The sequence below is a fragment of the Manacus candei genome, unplaced genomic scaffold, assembly GCF_025592945.1.
Source record: "Manacus candei isolate 608988 ecotype Guabito, Panama unplaced genomic scaffold, ASM2559294v1 h1tg000057l, whole genome shotgun sequence".
NCBI classification, from domain to species: domain Eukaryota; kingdom Metazoa; phylum Chordata; class Aves; order Passeriformes; family Pipridae; genus Manacus; species Manacus candei.
Window position 1 is genome coordinate 6,219,512 of NW_026138105.1, and position 27,392 is coordinate 6,246,903.

General features: G+C 43.1%; 1 protein-coding gene across 1 annotated transcript in view; it reads right to left on the reverse strand.

Annotated features, from left to right (window-relative positions):
• The window catches only part of ATP9A (ATPase phospholipid transporting 9A (putative)), a 56,080-nt gene extending 29,404 nt beyond the window's left edge, over window positions 1-26,676 (reverse strand). Inside the window, exons 1-13 of the mRNA XM_051802729.1 lie at window positions 26,347-26,676; window positions 17,686-17,830; window positions 17,264-17,377; window positions 16,047-16,155; window positions 9,007-9,065; window positions 8,103-8,154; window positions 7,423-7,517; window positions 6,233-6,313; window positions 5,153-5,228; window positions 2,995-3,071; window positions 2,261-2,421; window positions 1,368-1,510; window positions 502-614 (exon numbers count right to left, since the gene is read on the reverse strand). Coding sequence (XP_051658689.1) covers window positions 502-614; window positions 1,368-1,510; window positions 2,261-2,421; window positions 2,995-3,071; window positions 5,153-5,228; window positions 6,233-6,313; window positions 7,423-7,517; window positions 8,103-8,154; window positions 9,007-9,065; window positions 16,047-16,155; window positions 17,264-17,377; window positions 17,686-17,830; window positions 26,347-26,414 — 1,293 coding nt within the window. The 5' untranslated portion in view covers window positions 26,415-26,676. The remainder of the gene's footprint in view (window positions 1-501; window positions 615-1,367; window positions 1,511-2,260; window positions 2,422-2,994; window positions 3,072-5,152; window positions 5,229-6,232; window positions 6,314-7,422; window positions 7,518-8,102; window positions 8,155-9,006; window positions 9,066-16,046; window positions 16,156-17,263; window positions 17,378-17,685; window positions 17,831-26,346) is intronic.
• Window positions 26,677-27,392: the final 716 nt, after the last annotated feature.

Sequence of the window (27,392 nt, forward strand, 5' to 3'; positions counted from 1 at the left end):
TATTGAATACTTTGGCAAATAATTAACTAGTAGTCGAGTTTTCTCTAGAGACTGAGTACAGCACTGAGGACAAACAGAACTGAAGTTCGGGGGTTTGGGGTTTTTTTGCTGGATTTCTTTTTTTTTTTTTAGTGCAGTTCAGTCATTTAAGGGTCTCAACACCTAGAGGAGAACGAGATGCTAAGAACAAGGAGGGAAAGAGAGAGAGATGCCTAGATATCTAAATAAATGTCTGTTATTTTACACTCAGACCTCAGTAACAAGCACATAAACCCTCTTACACTTGCATGTGCTGGGGCATTTAAACACTGAGGACATGGAAGTACCTACAGATGCAGCAAGCAATCATGATGTTATTTATGCATTGAGCATCCAACGACCTTCAGACTTTTCCAAAACGTAACAGTCATTAACAGATCTCTGCCATTATAATTCATCATTAGCCCAGTGACCTGGTAAACTTTTGTGAATGAAGAGTTAATTGATGCAGTTCAATTCTACCTGGGTGTATATGCTGAATATGTGGCTCTGCACTTCATCCATGGAGTCCAGCCCGTACGCCACCGTCCCCAGGTGGAGTCGCTTGAAGACCATCTCGTTCTGTGTCAGAGTTCCTGCAACAAAAGCAGCACCAGACATGGAGTGGGAACCAACACACCTCTTCTCCAGCACTCCTTCTTGTCCTTGTGCCTCAAATTCAAGATAAACTAGGCCAGAAGCTGAACTAGTCACTGCACCAGACTCTCAGCACAGGCCGGGGCTGGCAAAAAAGACAATATTTGCCTATTTGTCAACCTGGAGGCTGATTCTCCAGGGAAGCAGTGGTGCATAAATAAGAAAGAGATTCACCCCACAGTCAGTGCCAGCAGGAGCTGCAAGCATAATTCTGATCCCATTGGAACAAAAAAAACCTGGAAACAACTTCAATGGGACCAGGATTTTATGTCAGACCAAGCTTTTCATTACAGCTTCCAGAACCAAGCCCAACTTCAAAAGTGTAAAGACAGCAGCAAACAGGCTAATGATATGTTTCTGCCTACCTGTGTAACCTATCTTTATCTGGCTTTGAAAACTAGCTCTAAAAAGTTGATTTTAATTTTATTTTTACCTTCAGCTTTTGTTTTAATAGCACGCTTTAAGTGTTCTTTGAAGCAGTGCAACATTCCTGTCCTACCTTACCTATAGTGCCTTCAGAACAAAAAAAAAAAATGCAGAACTTTTTTTCAAAAACTGATTAAATCATAACGTCAAAGTGACAGGAAATGCATATTTCTTCTAGTCCAAAAAAAACTTACATTATACTCTCTGCCTGGCCAAAAAACGTAACAAAATCCCAACAACAACATTCCATGACTTTCTACAGATACCTGTTTTGTCTGTAAGCAAATAGGATATCCTGCCCAATTGCTCAGGAATAGTGCTGGATCGAACCACAGTGCCGGGGATTTTGGAATCTCTGCGGATCACCCAGCTGTAGACAATTTTCCCCATGTCCAGGTTCACACGTAAACTGTGCAGGAGGGAGGGGGAAAAGAATAATAAAAAAAAAAGATATCGCCAGTTAAACTTCAGAAAAAATCCTTGTGAACTGCCACAGTGCAATGAAAGGACACACAGTCCACCCTGACTTTGAGCTGCTACAGAGGGTGTTTCAGGAAAAGTATATTCAAAGTGAGTGGTCAGGTGGCAAAGGTAATTACACTGGAATTCAAAGACAGATGATAAAATTACAATGAGAAGAACAGATATGATTTGAGGGGAAGACGGACACAGAGTAAGGACAGTGTGATTGATCCACAGAGAGCAGATTAAAAATGGAACTGAAATGAATCCCAGTCCTGCACCGAACATAATTTACTAATCCACTTCCTAACCCAGTACAATTCAATATTAAAGTTTCATTCCCCTCTAAAAGACAATTGTGTTCCATTACACTACAGGCTGTATAAATAACCCTCCTTTTCCGTTTTTTTGCTCTGTTCTTATCAAAGTAACCAGGTAGTCCAAACACAGAGAAGGGCCCTTAAATGACTAATCCACAGCCCGAGTCAGTGAATGGGTTAATAAGTTTGAACAAAGTCAGCAGAAACAACAAAGCAATTCTTATGTTTGAACAGTAACTTGATTTCTATTTCTAGATTTGCTTAGCTGTAAAATGAGGAGTAGATAAGAGTTTACGTGCTTGTTCATGGTAGAAGCATGGAGGGGGACACAAAGCAAGCAGTATCTTGCTGGGAAGCACTAACAATTGCTGCCTTACCTAATGGGAATGATGTTTGAGAACAGGAGGAGAAATCTTATGATCTGAAGATACCAACGGCCAGCAAAGTGCTGGAGGGCCACCATGACCAGGGAGACCACCACGAGAGCCCCAAACAGGATCTTGGTAAGACAGTTCACTTCCAAATCAAAAAGACCAATCTAAAAAAGTGAGAGAGAGACATTTCAAGCACACAAATGAAGATGTGAGCTCAATGTAATATTCACAAAGGAAATGAACCGCCATATCCAGAGAGACACTCCCCACTAGTCAGCTTCTCTTTTAAAACACTACAAACACATTTAAATTTATAAGCAATACTCTTGCCAGCTTATTAAATAAGATTTCCATCCTTTAGAAGCCAAGCAGTGCATGAAGAGGTGTGAGAGGACACTCTATAAACATCCCTGCACTGTCTTAGCTTTGCTATAATAGAATAATGCAGAAAAATGAGCTTTTCTATTCTGACTGAGACTGTCTCATTATAAACATATAAAACAATGGTTTAGCCAACCTTAAAAAAGTGAGAAGACACACATATAATAGGATTGAAAAAATAAGGAGAAATAGGTTCTGTTATGGCAACTATCTTGAATTACAGGCTGGGAAACATCAATTATTCCCAGAAGGTTGTCCCTATAGTGTGTACAGATAGCATTTGGAAGGATCTTCCTTAAAAAAAATGATCAATTTCTGACCCTTTTATTTATTATAAGACTGTTTCTTCACCATACCTTACTTCTTGGGTTTGAAGTATTCATCACACTGCGCAGCTCCCTTCCAGTGTAGAGGACAACTCCCACCACAGTACCTAAACAAATAAATGCTTTCTCTATAAAAACACTTGCTGGATGTCAGGTGGAAAGGATTTTTAGCAGGTTAATTTCAGTAGCAACCAGAAATTTAAAAAGCTGGTATCAATATGACACTTAGGAAAACACGGACTGGAACAGAAAACACCCTCCAAGTCAGTAAGACTTCAACCACACTGCATCAACTCATGTACATGGAAAGAGCAGTCAGCTTTGCTCTCTCTCAGCCTTCCCTGACCCCCTTTTGCTGTCAGTTGTCTCTCCATACTATAAATAAAAGTTGGTGGGGATGGAGGACCTCTTGGATTTCCTCCCACCACTTGGAATTCCACTTTGGTGTTGCCTTACACCAGGTCCTTCACTCTGTGTCAAAATTCAATCAGTGCTCTGGGCTAAGGTTATTTATTGGTGAAGGTTGATACAATCAGAGTAAACCCAATGAATTACAACAGCTTTCAAAGACAGAATTACCTTATTTTAAAATCTAAATTTACTTTAAGTTGTCTAATTACTGCTCCTACCATAAAGTGAATCATACCAACTCCTACCTTACTGTAACAGATGGAGCTGCTGGGAGGCCATCAGTGTATTTTAATGCTCTGTCCTACAGTTGCTAAAGAGCTGAGAGCAACAAAGTTCTCTATCTTCTTCTTGCAGAAACATAATACAGTTTAGTACCATAAATTACTGGGTTTCTCCAGGTTTTCTTCTTAAGACTTTGCAAAAAGCCATAAAGAAAAAGCTGTGTACCATCAAGAGTTTAAAAGCTGCTATTGTCAAGGTCTAATCTTTTTTTACCATAAAATTTTACTCCATAAAAAATGGAGAAAAGTAACTCTAAAATACACCACTACTGCAAACACATTTCTACTTCATACTCTACTATTCCCCTGCTCTCATTAATAATCAAAGTTTTAATAGGCTGTGAGTGAATTATTTTTAAATAAGACTGATTCAAAAGAGGTGGTTTCTAAAAATATGCTGAGAAACATTCCTTTAAAAAAAATACCTCCAAAAACAACAACAAATCCCTGGAGCCAGATGGCAGGTGGTGGTAAGATCATCAGAATTCAAATCAGCAGATGGCACAGCTACTCCAAATCCACCTCAAACAGTCAGAGTCAGACCCATCCCTACTACAGCAGATGGAGAAGCCACATAGCTCTGCTCAGTCTTTCAAGCAAGGGCTGCCCCAGTGAGATGGCACCACAACTCGGCAGCTTTCACTCACAGAAGAAGAAAAATAATACCCACATTTTCTTCCCAACAGAAATAACCTACAACGTGCTATTTATTATTGCCATAGGAGAAACAAAACTGAGTATTATGTTGATAAGTGAGTCAAAACGAGAGGAAACACCTGCCAGGACTAGAAAAAGCTTGAAGGTACACTGATACGGGTAAAAAGAGTTTCTGGTTGGTTTATGGCCACTTAAAACAGACTCAACTGCATAAACCCTTTGAAATTATATTTGCAAATTCACTGTCAAGTCTCTCCACTTGACAACTTCAATTCCAAAACCGGACCTCAAGATTCCACTCTCCTTCAGCTACGGCCCCGCAAGCTTCACAAACACAGTGGACAGGAGAGGAACAAGGCTTTTACTTTGACAAGCCTCTACAAGAGGGCATTGATTAATCTCAGGCCTTGGGAGCTTATCGTGGATATAAGTCAAAATCTGTCAAAGACTTTATTTTTTTCCTTTTTAAAAGTATATAGGACGAACTCAATGGAAGCACTTACCTGGAAATCTTTCATCTTAGCTTCTGTTACCAGAATCTATTTGACACCATTTCTGTTACAGATTAGGATGTCAATGTGGAGAGCAATTAAGTGCTATTCTGGCCCTACATGCTAAAGAAGTGCCCCAAAGGCCACTCCAATTCTTTCTCATCTAGGAATGTCCAAGAGGCAATTAGATGTCAGCTCAGGTCCCCAGAGGTGTTAGGACAAGTGGGAAACCTCATTCCAACTGCTAATTTCTCCAACTGACAGAGATTATTATTCCATTACAAAAATACCTTTAAAAATTGTTAACATATTGCCTTCAAAACAATTTCACACGTGTCTCCATGTTACCTGATGCAATCACTGTGCTGGCCCACAGGGTGTTTTCTATGCTCAAACTTTCATTTACTGGAGGGTCACTGTCCTCCTGCAATGGGATGAAAAGAAACAAAATTGTCAGTAATGTAAAAGAGCAGAGTCACACAGAGGTGTTTGCAGAGGGATGTTGGGAGAGTTGGTAGAGGGATTCTTGAGAGGACGGAGGACTTTCATAAACCCTGGTAAATCTCTGGGTTAAAAACATGACCACTTTATTTAGTGAGGATCTATTAAGACACTTCTGCCTGGTAGAGGTCTCTGGGAATCAAAAATGAGCAAGGGATTTGTCAGCAGTTCTCCAGAGAAATGTTTCTTCCCTGGGCTCATGTGGCATTTCTCCTGCTGCTCTAAGACCTCACTGAGAACCTGTTTGGGTAACAACTTTTAAAAGGTTCTACCTGTCTCCTATTTGTTACAAACCCATTCGCCCTCTGAAAGCTCCCCCAAGGGTATTGGATGAATCTCTCAAAATTGTCATTATCCCACTGAGAGGCAAAAAAAAAAAAAAAAAACAACAAATCGACCTTTTGCCCCAACAGTGCACCTTCCCAGCAAGTCAGAAGAGATATGTTTTTAATGGTGACATTTCTCAGTGGCTTGGTGCTGTTGCTCCCTGAAATGGGGGCAGATATAACTGAGTTCACATACACTGCATTCAGTGGAAGGCAAAAACCTAACTGACTCATATTTAAGACTGTAATTCCTGACCCAGCTAAGATCCCCTTTTTTTTCCACAATTAAAAAATTTTAATCCTACAGAGTCCATGGTGGTCCAGATTTTCTTCTGAACAGCCACCATGAATATCTAAGTACCAATCTTGTCCAAGTGTTCATGTCTCATATCTTCAGGTAAAGTCCTTAATCCCAAAGAGCCTGTGGCATTGTCTCCAAGTCAAAGTTTCGATTTTTATTTCATGGATTTTACGAAGAAAGAAAAGGAAAAATGGAAAGAAATGGCAAGACAACTCCACTATTTCTCCTGAAAAGCCCTGGCATCCTGGTAGCATTCAGCAGTTTGCACAGCAAACACTAGGATATGTCAGCAAGACTCACCCTTGTGAAGGTCCCCACAAAGTTGTGGATGTCAATATTGGGCTCCTCTGCATATACATAGGATCGGATTTGCAGTAGGTCCTATAAAACAGAAACATTTTGGCAGACAGACAACCACATTTTAATAATGTACAAGTGTTTCTACCAGAATACTTGAGCAAGAGTTACTTATCCAGTTAAGGCAATTACTAAATCTTGTGACTTACTGCAGCCCAAGTGTCTGAGAGAACATACAGTTGGTGTACCAGCTCCACTGAGGAGTATTTCTTGGAAGGATACCCGAGAGACTCCTGGGACTTACTCAGATCTCTGTGCCCCATAAAAGAAATTTCAGCCTGAATAATCAAGGCAGCCTAAGACACTTCTTACCTCATAGCAATGAAGGTTTGGTCTTCTGAGACAACCAAGGCACACCCTGTCACTCAATATTTAGTGTCACTAGGACAGTTCTGGGGTGGCAAGAAGATAAAGCCAATTCTGCACAGGGTTTTCACTGCTGACTCCTACACAGGTATGAACTGTTCACTCCATGAAGAGAATGCCTTGCTTCAAAGGCTTTGTATAGAATAAACTTCTTGCACTTTTTACAGATAGAACATCAATAAAGCAGGTACTGTGATTTCCCCCTTCTTTTACTTGTTTTCTTAAAAAACAAGCAAACAAAAAAACCCCACCAACAAACAGCACATAAACTGCTTTAACTAGAGATTTCGGGAAATAATCATGTTTGGTGGAGGTTTTATGCTTATTTTACATCATACAGTAGAGCTTCCATGGTGACACCTCCCCTTTCATAAGGGTGGGCAATGAAAACTGAGCAGCCTCTGAAGTCATTTCAGAGGGCAACAAGACCTGTCCTGCACTGAGTGGCAACAATGGTCTCTGGAAAGGAAAAAGAAAACAGGAGCATCCTACCATGAGCCACCTGAAGCTGCTGACCCCAGAGCCTTCCTGCAGAGTTTGTGGTGAGAGCCCTGTGGCACAGGGGCACCCAGCCTCCCCCTACCTGACGCTTCACCTGGAGCTCAGGAGGAGCCGCTTTGCACTTGTACTTTTGGTTGCCAAAGCTAATCTGTCACATGCCCTGAGCAGAATGATGCCCTTGGGTGCCCTTGGACTGAGGCACCCGAACGCTTTTCAGGTAAAACATGCCCAGGTTTCCCAAGGAGAGGTTTGCAGCAGGAGCTTACAGAAGCAGTCGGCAGCCTCTGGGTGCAGGTGACAGGCAGGCGCAGCTTCCAGTCTGTCTCCCCATCCAGCTGGTCGGTGCGCAGGAAGCAGGACCCTGTGGGTTTTCAACAGCAGTCAGTGCTCCTTCCAGCTCTGTCTTAGCTACATCTCTAGATAACTCATGAACTGGCTCCATATCTAAGATATTCATGTCCTTCTTTCTTTGGAAACAGTATCTGATTCCAAGTAACATTTGTTAATAAGGTAAGGATGATGTTCCTGCATCACACATTCATTGCCTTCCACTAGTCCAGAATACAGTGAGACACTGTATTTTTAAGACATTTAAAATGTTCTCATTAGTCTTTATACTTTCTAATCCTTCTGATCAAACATTTCCTTATCCCACACTTAACAAAACAAACCTGAACAGCAACTAAAATGATTTACATCTAAAATGCAAACTCTTATGCAACCAGATACATCTACCCCGGATTCAACTCCCCATGCTCTTTGATTAGCAAACAAAAACCAGAGTATAAACATGCCCAGAAATGTTGGTCCATAAAACTGCTTGAATTGTCTGTCTCTCTAAAATTTTACTATTATCTATCTCTTTCACATTTCCAAAAGATAATTTTCTCTAAACAACCAGTGAAAGGTTAATGGCTATTTTGACAATTGGTTCCAGATGTTTTACCATTCTTCTCCGACGTCCTCAGGAAGATCATGTCAGCAGGGACCCGCTGGTTCTGGGAGGAGAAGAAAGGCCATTATTGTGCACCCAGCCCTGCACGCGTGTGCAGCTCCTTGCACGGCCCCACCGTGACCAGCAAAGGGGAGATGGGGGAGAAAGGGGATTCCTTTGTCAAGCTGAAGCTTGGGATTCATTTTGCTTTGAATCCTGAACTCGCTTCCCTTCAGAATTCCAAGTGCAGAATAATAACTGGTGCCAGCTCCCACTGCCCAGACCCCAAGGGCTTGGTTTACAAAAGGGCTGGTAATTCTAGAAGTATGAAGAAATCTTAAACTAATGCTGGTTTCCTTTCAAGAAGTCCCATGCTAGAAGAAAGGTTGTATCTGGAATCTAGAGCCACCAATTTTCTCTTTTTGTACTGAATATTTTCATACTAATGGTTTTAAAGGTCATAGCTGCTTGCACAGAGAGTGTGTGGGAAAAACATAAAATCAGTGGATAAAAAAGCCCACATATGAACTTGTATAAAGGTGGAATTATACCAGTATCTACAAATGGATCACTGTGCTGCCAATACTGTGTTTACACCCAAAGCAACATTTGAATGTTGGGTTTTTAACAGCTTTTTAACCTGTATCCAACAGAGAACGGACAGGGAGGCCCTTTTATCTTGCTGTAGTATAAGTAGAAAAATCAGGTTATAGGTGCAGGTCTACAGATTTGCAAAGATGGTGGTGTTATTGGTGGGGCAGGGGGACCCTGAAAAGTGATGAAATATTTTAACTACTGTTCAACACTTGATGTTCTATTTCGATTTGTAAAATAAATATGAATTAAAAATACATATTTTTCCACAGTCTTGCGAAATAAGTATTTTAGAAAGAAAAGATATATATAAAAGGCAAACCTTTTCAACAATGATGAGGTCACCGACTTGAATATTAGAGCTCTTCACCTTCACAGTCCCTGCAAAGGAAAAATATCAGTGTGTTAGAGCAGCAGCAGGACAGGGTTTCTGGGTGCTGTGTGATGCTCCTTCCCTCCCTTCCTTCCACTGCACTGTTTTGGGGGAAAAGGGTAAGGTTTCCATCACAAGAATTGGCCAGAGCTGCCCTGTAAAGACTTCCCAAGCCCACTGAGTAAAGTGGGGGGATCTCAATCTGCCAAAAGGGATGAAAACCTCTAGACTACCAGCTCCAGACCTCAGCCTCGGATGCAGAAACCTCCAGTGACAAGTCTGAAACAACTCCTTCAACTATTTTTTTGTACTGTTTAAGTCATGAATTGAAAAATATTTTCAGTGTCAGGCAGAGAACAGGGCAAGAACAGGAAAATTACAGTAAGGAACCATCAACTCCTTTTTCTGAGGTGGCTGAAAATTTAAAGCTCCACTCTCAAGCCAAGACCTGGAAGCTGTAAGTACAATGGGTCCATCTAAAAAACAGGCTCATTTCCTCCCCTGCTGCAGCTCCAGTCTCTGGCTCAGCACTACCACCTCCCCTCTGCCTCTCCATGGATCAGCCAGAACGAGCCCTGCAGAGAACAGGTCCCACAGAAAACACGTAAATATTTATTTCTGTGCAGCTGTCAAACATTTCCCGGTTGCTTTAAAACAGGGGATTAATTTAACAATTGGCTAGTAATTTCAAATCATTAGCCAGCTCTAGATTTGGCTTCTCAGACTAAGTAGTGATTTATAATCAGTTAATTTGAACCCTGCCTCTATGTGTCTGTCTGTTATATTTCAACAAAAGCCTCTTTAATCTGCTGTGATTGAGTGGGAGTGGGGGAGGCACGTGGAGCTCACCCCAGCACGGACAACACTCCTACTGTACCTCAAAATTCATGGGCTAAATGGCCAGATAGCAGCTCAGGGGGAACAGAGAAGGGGGAAGGGAGAAAGGGGGAATAGAAATTAGCACAAAGCACAAAGGTCAGTGGGATTTTACTACTGGCAGTCCCTTCATTAGCATCCTTCTCAGGATATGCTTCAGTGTTTCTGCTCCAAATTAACAATGAAAGCCTTTCTGGGCTCTGGGCAGCCTGCTGCTCTGGTGACACACTGTGTGCTTAACAACATGCTTCAGCACTGCTGCTAATAAACGCAGACTTCCTTACATGCTGTAATTATTCCTACAAATTATAAGCAGTCATGGCCCATTTCACAAATATCTCATAGGTCTTTCGTGGATTCTGGGGTTTGCCTCGTGAGATTTTTTTTTTTTTTAAAGTTTAAAAAAAAAACGCAAAAAAAAAAAAAAAAGGTAAACAAAACGAACGCTGGGCTCAAGACATCTCTGCCGGGGCAGGAAGCAAACCGGGGATTAAGAGTCCATTACGCTGAGGCTTGAAAAGAAAAGCCGCACTCCAAGAGGATCAAAAAAAGCATCCCTGGCAGTCTTCTGTATGGGCTATACAAAGTTAGGTACTATGACACTAAAAGGGTCTGACAGATAACATCTCTTCCTCCCCCTTTAATACGGTTATTCACAAAACAACAAAAAGTGCTTTTGAATATTCTCCCGTGCAAAGGAAGGGGGAAAAAAAACCTCCGTGTGCTCTCCCCACACGGGCACAGCCATTCCTAAACCACTGCGCAAGAAAGCTCTTGGAAGGAGAGGTGGATTTGTTTAACCATATTTTAGGCATGCTCTCAAAGGTGGATTTGTTTAAACACATTTTCTGTATTCTCTTAAAGATCACAAGGATTTGCAGTAGAAGCAGCACTCCCTGGAAGGCTCAGGAATGGAAACTTGTTTTTTGCAATGCTTTCCCTAATGAGGTAAAAAAAAATCGTGCTGCAAAAGAAAAATTAATGCCTGGACAAAGGTAAAATGTGATGATTTCCTATCATTATGCACATGAAAGGCCTTTTAGATCATTATTCTGAAAACAGCATCATCTGCTTTAAAATTTTTCCAATATGAGCAAACCCAAAGCAGCTGGAGCAGATTTGTCTTGTTCAATAACCCTCCCAACCTCAGCTGTTTGAAGGTAAAACACAGAGGGGACCTTTCTAACCAACACACATTTTTATAACTCCTGTATAAATGAGATGCCCTTTTTAGGTAGCTAATTCTGCTTTTCCAGCCATCCTTGGCTCCTCGTGGGTGACATCTCTGCAGTTGCACCACACGTCCTGCTAAGAAGGAGCAGGACCAGATGTTTCCTTTGACTCAGGACTCCCATAAAGCAACTTACTTGAATTAGTTTTATTTTGATCTTGGGAATTCTGTAATTCCTTTTTCTTTCTGTGGGGAAACTGCCACCTAACCATCAGATGTTTTCTCATGCATGTCTAAAACTAGCTAATAACACAATTATTTCATTTCCCAGTATTGCTCTGCTATTAAAGTATTCTTGTAATTATAAATTACTGTTTTTATAAATGTAACTAGAAGTGCTTCCTCTAAATACAAACAGGTTTGTTTAGCATTTATATATCACTTTCATTTTATATTTTCTGAAGTTAATCAGAATACAAGTCAGTATTTAATGCAATTTTTAAGAGGAACTAGTCTTGATCTCTTATAAAAAAATCCTCATTGTCAAAGTGTGACTGGTATTTGTTTAATTCTTTGCTGTACCCTGATTTATTTTTTGAAAGACAAAATAATAAACACAATAAAACGCAAACAGTTTGTTCCAACTTAAGCTATGGTCTTTGAAATTATCACCAAATCTGCAGCATAATGGATGTACCGTAAAGCAGATTATTTAAAGTAATATATTGGCCAGAAGAGATGCCTTTTTTGTACCATGTGAGTACTTAAGATCTCACAATAGATCTGCAGAGCTTCACTGAGGTACAGATCAAAACACTTAATTTGGAACTAAAGATGAAGCAAGACATTCATTAAAGCAAGTTAAATACATCTGGAAAAAAACGGGTTGTTTGGATGTGCTGCGGGAAACTTTTGCCTTTTGCAGCTTTATGCTGTGGAGCAGGACTCAGAGGGTTTGGGAAAATATTGTTTTTATATGGCTGGTAAATGCCAATGATCTGTATCTTAAGTAGCACCCCTCAGTAGGAGGTCTCTTCCCACTTCTCTGTGGAGTTTCTCTCTATTATGCAGTGTTACCCAGGGAGGGGGGGCTGCAGGAGAAGAAAAACAAACCAAGAATTTGCAAGCACAGTTCTAACTTTCCGTCAAGCAGAAAGTCAGCACACAGCCTTCTGAACACAAGGAGGCTTGTGGGTTTATGAATAGGGCACTGAAATTTGATTATTTTTTATTACAATCCAAACAACTGTCCTTTAAATGGAGAGCTTTCCACAAAAAAATGCTTTCCAGAAGTCTGCTGGTCTGATCATAAATGGATCATACTGGTAAAAACATAAAAGAGGTTTAGGGTGGAGTTTTTTGTTGTGATGTAAAATAAAGGAACACAGAAAATACACTACTGTCTACTCTAAAAGATTAGAGAATTCAGCAATTACATTCAAAATAAATGTGATCCAAAGAGGATTCCTCCTTTTTCTCTACGAGGCAAGCAGCTTAGTCAATCTTAAAAAGCTTAACAAGAAGAGTGCAGGAAAAAAGTTTCACGTACAGCAGCAAAGCTGCAAATCCAAAATGTGACTTTTGGTTCAAAAAAATTTTAAGATCCCTCCTGGGGGGGACACACCAGGCTGGTGGTTGTGCAGGAGCTGTGCCCGGCCATGGATCTGCACAAGGAACTGCACACAAAGGGACAAGAGGATCCTGGCTTGGGAAAGCACCCAAATTACTTCCCTGTTCAAAACTGTGTATAAGCACGTGCTTAAGTCTCCCTGAGTTTGCTCAGACCTAAGTATGTATTTACACCCATGGGGTTGCAGGGGGAGGCCAAGGTTGGAGATGGGAAAATTTATTCTCCAGTCACCTTAACTGCAGCTTAGTGCAAATACTCTGGAGAAATAAAAACCTCTTGGAGAAAGCCACAGTGCTCCATTAGATCCATTACAGCCAATCTCCAAGTGTAGAGCCTCACTAATTCCCCCCCCCCCAAACTCTGGCTTTAGAGTTGAAACTAGTGTGAAGTTTTTTTTTTAAAAAAATTATATAGCAACAGTTCAGAGGGCTTTTGTGCATCAGTACCTTCTGCACTGCCCCTCTCAGTACAGGGCTGGGCCAACATCCTGAAGCATGACCTGTGTTAGTCAACAGCAATAAAAAAAAACCCCAGCCTGCAAACAGCCCAAGTCAAGTCCTACCTGCAGTTTTGTCAGGTATGCTGCAAATTAATCATTCACATCAGCTGTTCTCGACTTACTTTGATATTTGCTGCTTCTACTTCTGAACGAATAAAGGGTTCCCTCCAAAACTTGCCCCCTTTCTCTGACTGTGCTACTGGATGTGATAAACCAAACCCAAAATTTCCACCCCCAGCCATGGCGGGCTCACAAAGTCCTTCCCTGCTCCCAGGTAATTCTCAGAGGTGCTAAGGCTTTAATCAGTGGAAAAGGAGATGGTCAGGTCTTCTGAAAAATTTACTACTGAGATCCAGTGAGAGACAGAAAACTACTTTTTTTCCCATGAGACAATCATAAATCATTTTCTATGTTTTTTCTACTCTAAACTGTAGCGTCAGATAATCTCATTCCTGTTTCTGCACCAAATTCATGTTAAATAAAGTGGCTTAAGATTTTCAGCTAGTGTCCAGCTGCCAATCCTCCCTGGTTTCTTTCACAAAATCAGAAAAGTTAAAGGACTGGGGGGAGGGAAATCATTCATGGGAAACGTAATAGCAATATGAAAAGAACTAAAGGAGAGGTCAGGCCCCTTATAGATCACTGAATAGAATCCAGAAGGCAACTCTTTTATATCTTTAAATAGATGTAGTATACCCCTCTTGGATGAGGCTTTTGTTGGTTGCCAAGCATTTTAAGTGTTGTAGTAAGAACACGTTATTAAAAGGGGATTTAATATTCAGAAACTCAAACTCCCTAGGTTAGAGTTGCCTCATAACTCCTGGCATGTGAAATATATACAGCCTTAAGTGATTGCATATAAAATACATCCTTATTCTTAAAAGTGCAATTGTTGAAAGCAAGCATATTTTTACTATATCTAATTCACTGCATCTTAACTCAGGAATATAAACTTTTATAACAAAGAAACTGGAAACGAAAAACAAAAAAATTGCTTAATTTCAGTTCATTCCCTTTTTAAAACAAAACCCTGGCCTCACTATCTTTGTCATGGTATTAGGAGTAACTCCATAGTGAGGCAGCACTGGATTTTTCAAATGAGAATTTAAATGTCTTTGTTAGGTACTGCACAGCTGTAAACAATGGCCAGAGCCAGGGATCAGACTCAGCTGAGCTGCAGCTTGGGCTCCAAAATGAGGGCTCCAAACTCCTCACAGTTGGAGGAAGAGGCTAAAGATGATGTATACAAAAAAATACAAGAGCTGATACTGCCAATACTGAGGAACCACATCAGCTGCTGCTGACAGAAACACACACATATCACACAGTCCTTTTTATCAAAGGACTTACATGATCTGAGCCCCTGTCTGGTATAACCCAGAAAAAGAGCTATGAAACTCAACCACTATTATGTTCAGTAAGAGATGGAACATGTCAGTACCTTAAATTTAACACATGCACTCAAGATTCTTCAGTACACAGAGTACCTGCACTTCACTAGGATTTGGGGTACCTGTGCTGAAAGAGTCCCCACCCTTCACCCTCATTTGTTGACTTTACCTCTGCATAACCATCTCCTGACAATTTCACAGACCTAGATTTATTTTTTCTAATGAAGGCCTTTTGTAAATGATCTGCCTATTTGGACCCTTTTTTTAAGCACACATTTGTGGTTTCCCTCAAAAAATATCAATTGAAAGCTTATAGAAAATCCTTCTTACACGTTTCTCTCTTACTGAGTAAACAAAAAAACCTAAAAATCCCCAAACAACATGTCTCATCTACTACAGCTCTATTGTTTTCTTCCTGCTATGCTGTTTGCTGTATTTGCCCCTCCCTCCCTTCATCCACACAACATTACAGAGCTCTTACGTCACAGCTTTGCAGGAAGGAAAACACATTTCCCTTCTGGAAACATCCACCTCCAGTTTCATTTGCTTTGGTGACTCCAATCCACCAAGAAAGGACAATAATCGGGAAAGATGTTTTAGCCTACACTGGAGTTAGGAGCAATTGGGGTTTCAAAATATCCCATCAGCTGCTCTGAAGTGACCCCTGCCTGGTGCTGCAGTGAACCCTCAGCCCACCAAAGCTGCACCTCCTGTGCAGCTGAAGCACCAGGATGATCCTCTGAAGTTACCTGAGCAATTATCACACCCCCCCCCCCTTGCATTAGCTGGGCACATCTCTAGGAAACATATGGAGCACCTCTCCTATAAGGAAAGGCTGAGACAACTGGGATTGTTCAGGCTGGAGTAGAGAAGGCTGTAGGGTGACCTAATTGTGGCCTTACAGTGCCAGTAGGAAAGATGGAGAGAGACAATTTACAAGGGCCTGGAGGGACAGGACAAGGGGGAATGGCTTCACACTGACAGAGAGCAGGGTTAGGTTGGATATTAGGAAGAAATTGTTCCCTGTGAGGGTGGGGAGGCCCTGGCACAGGTTGCCCAGAGAAGCTGTGGCTGCCCCATCATCCCTGGAAGTGTCCAAGGCCAGGTTGGACAGGGCTTGGAGCAACCTGGGCTGGTGGAAGGTGTCCCTGCCCATGGCAGGGGAGTGGAATGAGATGATCTTTAAGGTCCCTTCCAACCCAGGCCATTCTATGATCCCATAAACCCCTCAGCAAACCCCAGCCTCCAGCACAGCAGGGTGAGGAGCCATCCAGGAGAAGCCACCCGGACCCCCGAGGGCTCTGCAGCGGCCACCACACACCCACAACCCCATCCCCACTCCCTGAGCCCTGGCTCTGCCTGCCAGCAGCATTGGATTGAGTGCCAGCAGGATGCAGGGGGTGCTGGAGCCGCCGGGCTGACCTCTGGCTGTGAGCTTGCTGTAGATCTGCGAGTTCACTTCCTTGTCCCGCATGTAACATCGGATCTCCTCCGCCGCCTCCCGGATCACCGTCACAGCCAGCACAAACCCCTGCGAGGAGCACGGAGGGGGGACACAGAATGGATGGAAAGGTCAGGAAAAAATCACATCTGCCTCTAATAAGAGCGATACTTGTCAGTGCCAATGCCAACAATCTGCATTTCCTTATTCCGTCTTATCTTCCGAAATCGTTACGGTGGTATGTGCTGCTGTGCAGGACTCCCAACACCAAACTAACAAGAGTTGCTTAAAAAAAACCTCATTGCTTAAAAAAACATGGCTGTTTTTCAGTTTTACCGTGAGTCTCCCCCCCCAAGCAAATTTTTGTAAAGTTTATCTGAAGAATGTAAATAACACATTTCATCTCAATTCACAGGTAACTGAGAGGGGTTACACAGGAGTCCACTGGAAGACAGGATCCCTCAAAACTCAGTACTCCTGCCACCACAGAGCCATCAAAGTTAGCTCACCTTTCTTTATTTTATATCCTTATTTATATAGAAATCTATACAGAAACTTATATATACAGATACATAAATAGAGAATGCATGTGCCTTCCTGTGTATGTACACACACACTCAACCTGCACAAATAAGCACTCTAAAGATATTAATGTGCACTACTCATGGTATAATTACAAGTTTGCCTGATTAGGGTTTCAGTCCTACTTTTCTGTGGATATGAGTAGTCATTTCATTTCCATTTGTCAGGAGGAAAATGCCCACATTACACCCTTCACTGTATAAAACATAACTAAATTAATGCAAACGAATTATTTATGGGGTTAGTATCACAAAGTCCTGCTTTTACTAGACATTATTGAGCTCAGACTCACTAAACAGTTAAAACTCTCCTAATCCATCACAGAAAATGAACTTTATTCAACCTTTATTGTTGAAAACTGCAACTGTGCATTAATTATCTCTGTCAATAAGGAACTTCATTTTTAGAAGGGGGTGAGGTGATGTTGGAAACTGAAGGTTTCTAGCACACACATCTGGGTTTAAATGCACGATCTAATTCATTAATACAGTAATGAAATGCAAGGTAGAACGTTTCTGCAGTGTTTAAACATGTAGACACATGTAGAAACCCCAGGATGGGCTTTAAAACTTTTTTTCTTCAACTTGCTTGAATAAATAAACCTTCAATGACCTACCAGAGGAACCCAGTACGTGTAAAGTGCACCAAGCCTCATCTCAACGACGAACTGAGAGCAGGCCAAAAGCAAGAAATAAAGGTTGAAGAAGTATTTGAACTGGTTAAACAACACCTAAAAAAAACGAGAAAAGAAGAGGATGGGGGAAATTAATGGAGTTCAGATGTTATGCATATTGACCTAACCACCAGAAACATTTTTGCATGCTCTTCCAGTGACTAAACACCAATTTGGGGTAGTAGTCCTGGCCACTCAGGACAGATCTGTGTCTGCCCTAAGGCAGCCTTTGCAGGAAGCCTACCAAACCCAACCCAAACATGATTTTCTCCAGCTCCAGGTTCTGCACCTGTCTACTGTAAAACCACTGCAAGTGGGGAAAGCATTAGGGTGGGATGATGAAAAGCAACTTTATTCACACTTACCCCAGGGAGAAATGTAAAAAAGTTGTATTTCTGATTGTTGATCACGTTGCGAGGGTATCTCTGGTCTCTCTTCTCGGGATGGCCAAGCCAAACAGTGCGAGGCCTCGGGTCTCTCCTCCCACAGCATCTTAAGCACTCACAACACCTGTAGAAGGAACCATTAATTAATTCATTCCTTCATTTTTAACACACTTCTCTGAGTCACCACACATTTACCCCAGACCTTTTCTTTCCACGGGTGGGAGCCCACCTGCCACCAGCTCCAGGTGCCTCACAGGACCTTCAGCCTGGCACAAGGGCCAGCAAGAAATCCCTGCTCACCTGAATTTTAGTGATGTTACAAATCCTTACTCCAGAGAAGGAATCAAACAGAGCATCAGTCCCTCCACGGAAGATGCAAAGATGTATCAGAAATCCCTCTTGTACCTTGAAAAAGCCTCTGTGTTCAAAATCACAGCATTGTACCCTCCCAAACCCCAAAAGGGTTATTTTCCTGTTGTCACTGCTGCTTTCTGAAAACCAATCTCTTCCCAACCCTCCTTGTTCCTTTAAAACCAGCCCTATTGAATTTCATTGACATTTGGGAAAGTCAGCATCAGCTGGATTGATAACCAAAAGCTTCAGAGCTCTCACAAACATCCTTCCAGAAAGCACCACAAAGGTCTGTTCTTGAATCAAGCATTCTGCCACAGAAGTTCACTTAAATGCACAGCTAACAAAGAAATAACTATTTAAGGAAGTACACAAAGTGTTCAGCTCTTTAAGTCCCTGTCTTGCAGGAAGATACACGCAGCACCATGATCAGAGTGCACAACTCGCCACACAGAAGGTGGTTTCCTACAAAGAACTGTTTTTTAAAATGTTTTATGCCCTGCTGGATGCAAATAATCAGTTAAGTCAGTTCCCTCAGTACAGAAGGGGAGTAAAAATCAACTTTGCTTTCAGAAATAAAGAAGAGGTGTCACCATGTGATCCCATGCTACGTGAGCAGACACAGACATTGACTTCCCAAGGCTGGCTTGCAAGATAATTTCTCATGAGCTTTTAATACTAGATAAAAGAATTTTTGCATAATCAAATTACTTAGTCATTATTCCATTTCATGAAGAGTGACAGATGAGCCCTGGCAAGGTGGATTTTCTCTAGTCTGTACTCAAGCACAACCTGAGCCCTAAGTGTAGAAATGCCACCCAAACACAGGAAAAGTGGTTTTCTTGCTCAAAAAAGCTTTGAGAACAAAATGCTGACAAGATAGCAGAACGTTACACAGCACTCCCATGTTGGTACTGAAGGAACACGAAATCACAAGTTTTGGATGGTTCCCAACAGCCTCCTACACCTCCAGGTTAAGTCAAACCCTCCATTCCAAAACCAGAGGATGTGTAAGGTCTCCCAGTTTCAATAATGATTCTACTGCTTTCACCCACACCAGGTATCACTGACAGTGTACAGCTCAGTTCTACCAACACCACTGCAGTTGCCAGCTCTGACCTGCATTTGCTGAAAAGGAGAAAATTAGGAGAATGCAGGAAAATCAGAGAAACAAACACAGTGGGCAAGGCCAACAGTTCAAACCCTGATAGCAGGGAACACCTAAATCAAATTACTGGAGTAAAATAATTGGAGAAGTTTTAATGTTCAGGTATATACAAGAGGTATCTGACATCCTACAGACTTGCAGCACCACTGTCATCTCTGCTTTCCTCTGTACAGGGATATTACCTGTTATTCTGAATTTATAATGTTTCTAAGCCAATAGACTTTCATATTTGACTATTCCCAAGGTAGTAGCATCCAGAAAGTTATGTCTGCCCCTGAAAAATCTCAATTTTTGTCAACTCTACAAACTATTTTTGCTTGTTAAGAGAAACCAACTAACAGATCTTTCTTCCCCACACATCTGTGTACAAGCCCACATCTGAAAGGCAGCTTGTTACCAACATGAGACAAACAGCAAAGCTGGTGTTAAACACTCAAACTCATAAACTCTACTACAGAAGTGTATTTTATTAGCTTGATACCTTTTAACTACAGTTTTCCTTTGTGTTTGCAGATGAAGACCTAAGACAAATATTCAATGGCATCCCAAATATATTTTAACAGAAAATAGTGGAAATGGTGGTATTTGGATCACAGCAGGAAACAGATATGCTCTATAGAAAAGAAAAAAGAAAGAAAAGAGGGGGGAAAAAAAGTGGTCTTCCTTCTTTCACAATGAAGAAAAGGCTCCAAAAAAGAGGCTTTGCCCAAGGGAGCAAATCTGGTGTCCACACACCCCATTTCATCACAGTGTGCTTTGCATTTACAGAATCAGTCAGTCCTTGTAATCAGACATCTGAAACCAGCTACCTTTGTTTATTTTTTAGGTTGGGCCTCTTGTAGGGATTGTACTCAACAGCAAAAATACCCAAGCACCTATATCATAATATTTGCAATAGGATAAGTAAGGCTAAAAGAGGGGACTACTGTCAATTTAATATAATTTTTACTTGCCCTGGCAATATTTTTTTTACAAAATAAAATTCACCCACATGCTCCAAAGAACTTTCCAAATACCTGAGCACATCTTCAAACCAATACCTAAATGTCCAAACAGACTTTCAAACTTTTAATAAGTTCAATGACTTATCAGTGTGTTTTCTTCACTGATGTAAAAGGCAAACAAACCCCCTGCAAAGCAATCAAAATATTTTACCTCAAGAAGAGTGTGCTCTGACCAGCTGTTTACATACCATTACATTGTGTTTAGTCTTTTGGTTTTGAAATTACTAGAAATTCACTACTCTGTGAATGCTAACATCTAGCACTGCAAAATTCTGGTGTGGTTCTAAATAAAAAAACACTGGTGCAGTTCTAAATAAAACAGCATCCCCCAAAACTGAGAGCACTTACAAAGGCAGGGAAGCAGAAGGCAACTGCACAAAAGTGAAATTACCCCAAATTTGATTTCTGCAATAAAAGTACCTCTCGTATCATTCGCACCACAAAGATCCTCTTTGTTGTAAGAATTTTAATTTACAAATGCTGTGTTACTATAAGGTTTAAGAAACAACCTGAAAATAATGCAGCTCCAAGTAAAAGCAAGAAAGGGCATGAGAGAATCTGCTATGTAAAAATAACACATTTCTGAAACTCCTGCCTGTCTCAAGTCACAGTTTTTGCAACCTCCTGAATTACAGGGAAAGCAAACTGAAAACCTAATTAGAACAAACAGAAGAAAAACTTCCTGCCCAGCAAGTTTTGAAGGCAAATATCAGTATTATCAACACTCAGGTAAAGAATATCCAGCATTTTTACTATGAACTCTCCTACACTGCCTTTCAGCACGAGATTTCTATGTAAAGCATTTCATTAAAAAAAAAAAAAAAGAAGTCCAACCAACAAACACAATACTACAACCAGCACTCCCGGAGTCACACGTTGCAACACTGACTGGGGAGGTTCATCAGCGCTCAGGAATCCCATCACGTCATGGGCTGGGAGCCTCCTCCAGAGCTGCAGCCTCAGCCAGGAACTCGGGCACCAGTGCCTGACAATCTTGGCAAATGTTGACTTTTACCCCACAGTCATTCAAAGAATTTTTCTTAGGAAGGCACCTGGTAAAACCCAGCGCTGGCATTTAACTCTCACCTATTCTATGACCTTGTTTTTCCCTCCTGTGTTTTGCTGGGTGGTCTCAGGGCAGAAACCCACCACCCAAACCCTGTACTAGCAGGAATGTTATCTCACACACTCATTCCTCAAGTGCCAGCCCGTGGCTTGCTGAAATAAGATGGAAAATGAACTTTTGGTCAAAACACAGATATTTCTCAAGCACAGAACCATGCACTCAATTCTTACAGGCTGATGTTTATCACTCCTTCCAAAGATATTCACTTGCCATAATTTTTACATTTTTTTTAACTTCTCAATGATGTCTTAAACTTCACTGGGGAAGAACACATTAATAAGCTCCTCATTTCTGCTTTAAGATCCTCTATATGACATCTGTGAGCCTTAGAAAGCATTTTGCAAAAAAAGAAGCTGCTGCAGTGGCAGATCGTGTTTTCACAGACTTAGGGCAGGTTCATGTGCTGGCAGGACAGTCCCACTGCCTGAGCCCTTTCTGTCTCACACCTGATGATGCTGCAATGCAAGCAAACACCAATCTCCACAAGCACATTTACTGCTTAATATCCAACATGGGAGACCCACATGATGGAGGGACAAAACACAGTTCATACTGAGAGCAGAAGGGAAAGAAGAAGCAGAAAGATGGGTGGTGAACCTAACAAGGAACATTTCAGACACTCTTCCCTTTCTCCTCTTAAAATTGAATAATCTTAACCTCAAAAAAACCCCCACCATTCTGACAAACCCATTTAGTTGGATACTACAATCAAAGTACTCCGAGCACATACAGAAGTGTTTTCAGATTAGCCTCGTGCTCATTAAATTAAAAGTCCTTTTTCGAGTTTACTTGTTCCTCCCTGAAAGAATTTTACATGCTATGTGTAGTTCTATGATCTATTGCTTCTTTGGACACTACCCCTGTTTTTAAGTATCAAGCTTAGAGACCCAGATGCTCAGGCCATCACATTACTCCAAAGATTTCTGCTCAGGGCAAGGGCAGTGCCAGAGGAGGAAGTTTCTGGCAGAGAACTATTGGCATTATTAGGAATAATAAAACACTTGCCATCAAGAAATCAGAAGACAACATCTTTGAAAGAGAAAGACTGTCTGGAAAAACAGCTGAAAGTTTACATCACTGCTTAGAAATGCTGATAAAATTAATACACATTTTCCAGGAACAGGAATCACAAAGTTACAGAATTCTGAGCAGCTTTCTAAAAAAGTTTAGGAATGAATACACATTCCTAAACATTTCTCCTTCTCTATTTTGCAACTGAAGCACTGACTAACAGTTACTGCAATAACCCCTGAAGTATAATAAACTAGCAAGTCAGGGTAAACCATGAACTTTTAAAAATTATCACCTTCCAGAAAGAACATGAAAAATACATGAAGACAGCTTACATAGGGCAGCTTATACAGCACTGTGCAATTCACATTTTAAATCATAACTTGGCAAAATTAAAGAAGAAACAAGCTCACAAACCTCCAAATAAAGTCACAACCACTGATAAGCATTTTGTTAGATGTGAACTGTACCTGAAACTTTGAGTCCTACAAATGATGTGTTCCTTAATCTGCACGGGGATCTAAATGAATGGGAGGTGCTAAAGAACAGGTCTGCTCTGTACTTCACTTGGGATTGTATTTGCTTACAAAAATGCATCCTTAGTGATGTTGTAGGAAGCAGCAATATGACAGATTGAATGTCAGATGCCAGATGAACAGCCATTACCAAGAAGCAGGTTTTATTTATAAAAGCAGCATGTTTGATGGAGAAGTATTTGAAGATCAAGTGAAAAATGCTTTCATAAGCATTTTGCATGCAAAACAAACCTAATGAAAAAAAAGTGCCACATTTGTCTAATATAAGGGTAGTATTCGTCAAATTAGTGCTGAAGTTCATTGACATATTTAGTCACTTCTAAAACAGGCACGTTTCTCAGATGATGTTTCTGTGACCCCCACAGGCTGTGCTAGTAAGTCCTTGGCACCCTTAACATACAAACCAACCTCCCCACATGACATTATTTCCAAAGCATATAATGAATTTTTCATGGATAAAGAAAGCCAGAGCCATGCACAACTGCCTAGCCTTTTTATGCACCTCCACATGAAACATTCTGAACATTTCCATCTCAGACCGTGCACTGGCACAGCTGCAGTGGCTCAGGAAGGGGCCAGGAGAGCTGCTATTGCTGCAGCCCACCCCTGCCATCCAGCAAAACAGCTCGGCTGTGGGAAAGCAGCCCAGCTCTGCACGTGCCAAGGCACACCCACACGCAGGCAGATGGAGGGCAGGAGCTCCCATCTCTCTCTGTTGACTTTGAAATGGAATTTGCCATTTTAAATAGAGCCAGAGTACACAGGCATGTACAACGGAATGGCCTCGTGGAGCGTTACTGTAGAGCTCCTCCTTCCCTGTCTCATTCCCCATCCTTCCCTCCACATTTCTGGATCAAGGCCTTTTACATCGTAGCAGCAGCAAGAGCACAGCAGTTTGCTGGTTTCAAAAAAAGCCTTGCAGGATTGTGGACTGACACCATGAGCTATTTAGGGAAAAACTTGTGTCATGCGCTGAACGGGGCACCTGGGGTTCTTCGGGAACTTGTAGCTCCCTTCCCGGCAGAACTCGGCCTCTGGGAAGCTCAGGATCATTTGCCATCCCAGCAACAGTGCCCCTGCAATTAATGCCATCCTTCCCTCCTGGCACATAGCTCATAGTGGTTTCCAGAGTGCTGCAAAGCATTTGGGAGAACATGGCTGAATCTAAGGTACGCAGCTGCAGAATTTGGAGCTTAGCCTTTATTCGAAGCAAGGAGGAGCCACATTGAAGTCAAGCTCAGGAACAGATAACCACTGCTCCCACTCGGTTCATTAAGCACATGGCTTCTCTGTGACACAAACCTCAGCCTTGTGAGCCATCACTTATCTCTGCAAGGCTACTGAGTGAGTTCCTCCCTGGCTTCTCTTCAAAGTATGTGAAAGACTGAGGGTAATGAAAGCCTTGCTGGATGACACCTGCTCTACAGGAAAATTGGGCATTTCTCATTACTACGTTAACAGAAGCGAAGATGTCTACAAAGTCATTCACTACCTGCCCAGAAATTTGCTCCCCATTCCAGAAGACCACAGTGACAAAAATCTCTGCCTGAGAAGTTGGCCCACTGGTGGAAGGAAAACCTCCACAGCAGAAATCAGTTAAGGCTATGCTAAGGTGAAGCCTTTCAAGATTTGCTTATCCCTGAGTTTTCATATGTAGCAAGGAACATAACTTGGATGGCTTTTGTTTGTGTTTTTCCTCAGAGGGAACAGAAAAAAGGGGGTCTTGATTATGGCTTAGAATTCCCAGGACTCTGTTCTGGATGTGTCACCAGGGACCCTGCTGCTGGCTGATCTCTTCTTTGGTGTATAGTACTGGTTTGGATTTGCTTGACTTCAATGCTTTCTTATCCACACTATCATTTGACCAAACCACTCACAGGTCACAGGCTACTCATCAGTAAAACAAGGGTTCCTCACATATGACAAGTCCCATCCCCAACAGTTACCACACCAAACAGAACCCCCCAAATCCAAGTTATTTCAACTGCTATGGAGAAAAATCCTTGGCAATCTTCCTTCACATGCTGCCAGAATTCTTCACTAACACTGGCAACCATCTCTGTGATTTCTAATCAGGTAGAGTCCAACAAACCATAGCTTAGGTTAGATGAGGGCAATCTCTGTTAGACAGTACTAACCACATCGTAACACCCAAGAGGGTCTTGGTGGAGATTAGAGAAATTCTGGAAAAGAAATCATTCAAGAAGCTTTGAGAAATTTCTCAGGCCTTCACCTCTCCCTGATCCCTTCAATCACGTCACCAAATGTAATGCCATGGTGGCTGCACCTTGTGGTACTTGCTCGGTGATGCATGTGACACAGGCACTGGGGAATTACTTGCTGCATCACAGACTCCTCCAGCTCAACTGGCACTGCTACATCAGTTACAGAAACAATGCTGATATCAAGGAATAATCCTAATACTGAATAAACTACATATGACAATTTCAAGGACAGGAAACTGAATGGAAACTACCAACCAAAACCATAACAAACACGGAAAATGTAAATATTTCCCCTTGTTCTAACAGTGAGAATTTCCTTAGACATTTTGGTTTATTTTGCTAATACCAATCACCCCGTTTAAAAAAAAAACAAATTACCTAGGGACAAATGAAATGCTACAATAACTGACAGCCAGGTAACTTGGATATCCTGTACATCCCACTGTGTGCAAGCCAACCTGTCTGCATAGTGGTGCAATTTCGTAACGAAATAGTATTAAAAGACCGTTTTTCTTATTTAACTTTCTGCAGGGGAATACCAGTACAAATATATACGTATATCTCCTTCAGGAACGCATCCCACACTCAGGATATTGCAACATCGCACACCAAGGATATTGTATCGCTGTGACTGATACAGTTAATCAGGGATTCTAGGCAGGGCCTTTGTTACATATCCACACACACCATTTATGGTCCAAGGCCGAGGGATTCTCCAGCCTCGAGCCATGCGCGCAGCGGGGATGGATGACAAGCAGGACTCGGGCAGGGCGGGTGCCCCCCCTGGCAGCGACCCCCGGCTGCCACCCGGGCAGGGCTTTGTCCGCGGGCTGTGCGGGGCTGCGGGTGCGCTGCGGGCCGGCCGGGCCGCCCTGTCCCCCCGCGAGGGGCTGCCGGGGGCTGTCCCCGCTCCCCGCAGCCCCGGCCAGCGCCGCCCCGCTGGATCCTGCTCTGCGCCCGGGCGTGCCAGGGAATGGCGTCAGGAGCAACCTGTCAGCACCAGCCTGCCTCCTCCTGCCTGCCTGCCTGCCTGCCTGCCTCCCCTTCCTCCTCCTCCTCCTCCTCCTCCTCCTCCTCCCGGGGCTCGCAGCGCGGCCGCCCCCGCGCCCCGCCCGCCCCGCAAAGGCTCCCGAGCGCGGCCCCGCCGCCGCCGCCGCCCCGGGGGTCGCGCCGCCCGCCCCCGCAGCACCAACCCCCCGGTGCCCCCGGCTCGGCTCACCCGCCGCGGTGCTTGCTGTCCATGCGCTTCTTCTGGCGGACGGGCTGCAGCGGGATGTTGTCGGTCATGGCCGCGGTGCCGGGGCGGAGCGGAGCGGAGCGGGCGGGATGCGCTCCCAGCAGCGCCGAGCCGGGCCCGCCGCCGTCTGGCGGCAGCGCCGAGGGGCCGCCCGGCGCCGCCGCTCCCAGCACGCAGGTGCCGCGCCCGCCCCGCCCTCCGCGCCGGGCACCGGGGCCGGGTGTCCCCTCCGGGGGTACCGGGCTGCGGGTCGCGACTGTCCCTCCGCCCGCTTGTCCCGGAGCGCCCGGTCCTATTCGACCCAGCGGACTCCGGTCCGCTCCGCCCTGGTCCGGGCAATCCTGCCCAGCTCAGCCCAGCCCAGCCCTACCCTGCCCAGCCCAGCCCAATCCAGCCCTGCCCTCCCCTCCCTTCCCTTCCCCACCCCTCCCCTCGGCCGGCACCTGCTCTGCCCCAACCCCACACCTGGGGCGCTTCGCCTCATCCTGCCCCATCTCTTCGCACCCCACCTCCGTTTCTCACCATCTCTCAGGACCCGGCTCTCCCGCACCGGCCCCGCTGCCCAGCTGTGCCCGGCAGCTCCGCACCTGAGGCCTCCTCGCCTTCATCCCAGGGGAAGGGCTCGCTGCACATCCCGTGTGTCCTCAGCCTTGCGCAGCCAGCACGGGCTCCAAGCTTGATCTCCCCTTCTTTATACCACCCCTCCACTCGTGTTACAGGACTGTGCTTTATGGTGCTACTGCTCCTCACACCCTTCTTGCTCAGTGACCTTCACCCACTCCTGGCAACACTTATTTCTGGATCCCAATTCAGATTTCCTCTGCCAATCTAGGCACAAATTGCTCCAGCCTATTTATGACTTTAAGCATCTCTTTACATTCATGGTGACTAAATCTTTATTAAATCTAAATATACAAGTCAGATTCAAAAAAAGCACTGGGGTACAGAAGCTGAAATATGTGCTTTGTATTTTATCAGACAGGGGCCTGGATGCCAACATGATCTTTTCTTCATGGTTGCTTCACATT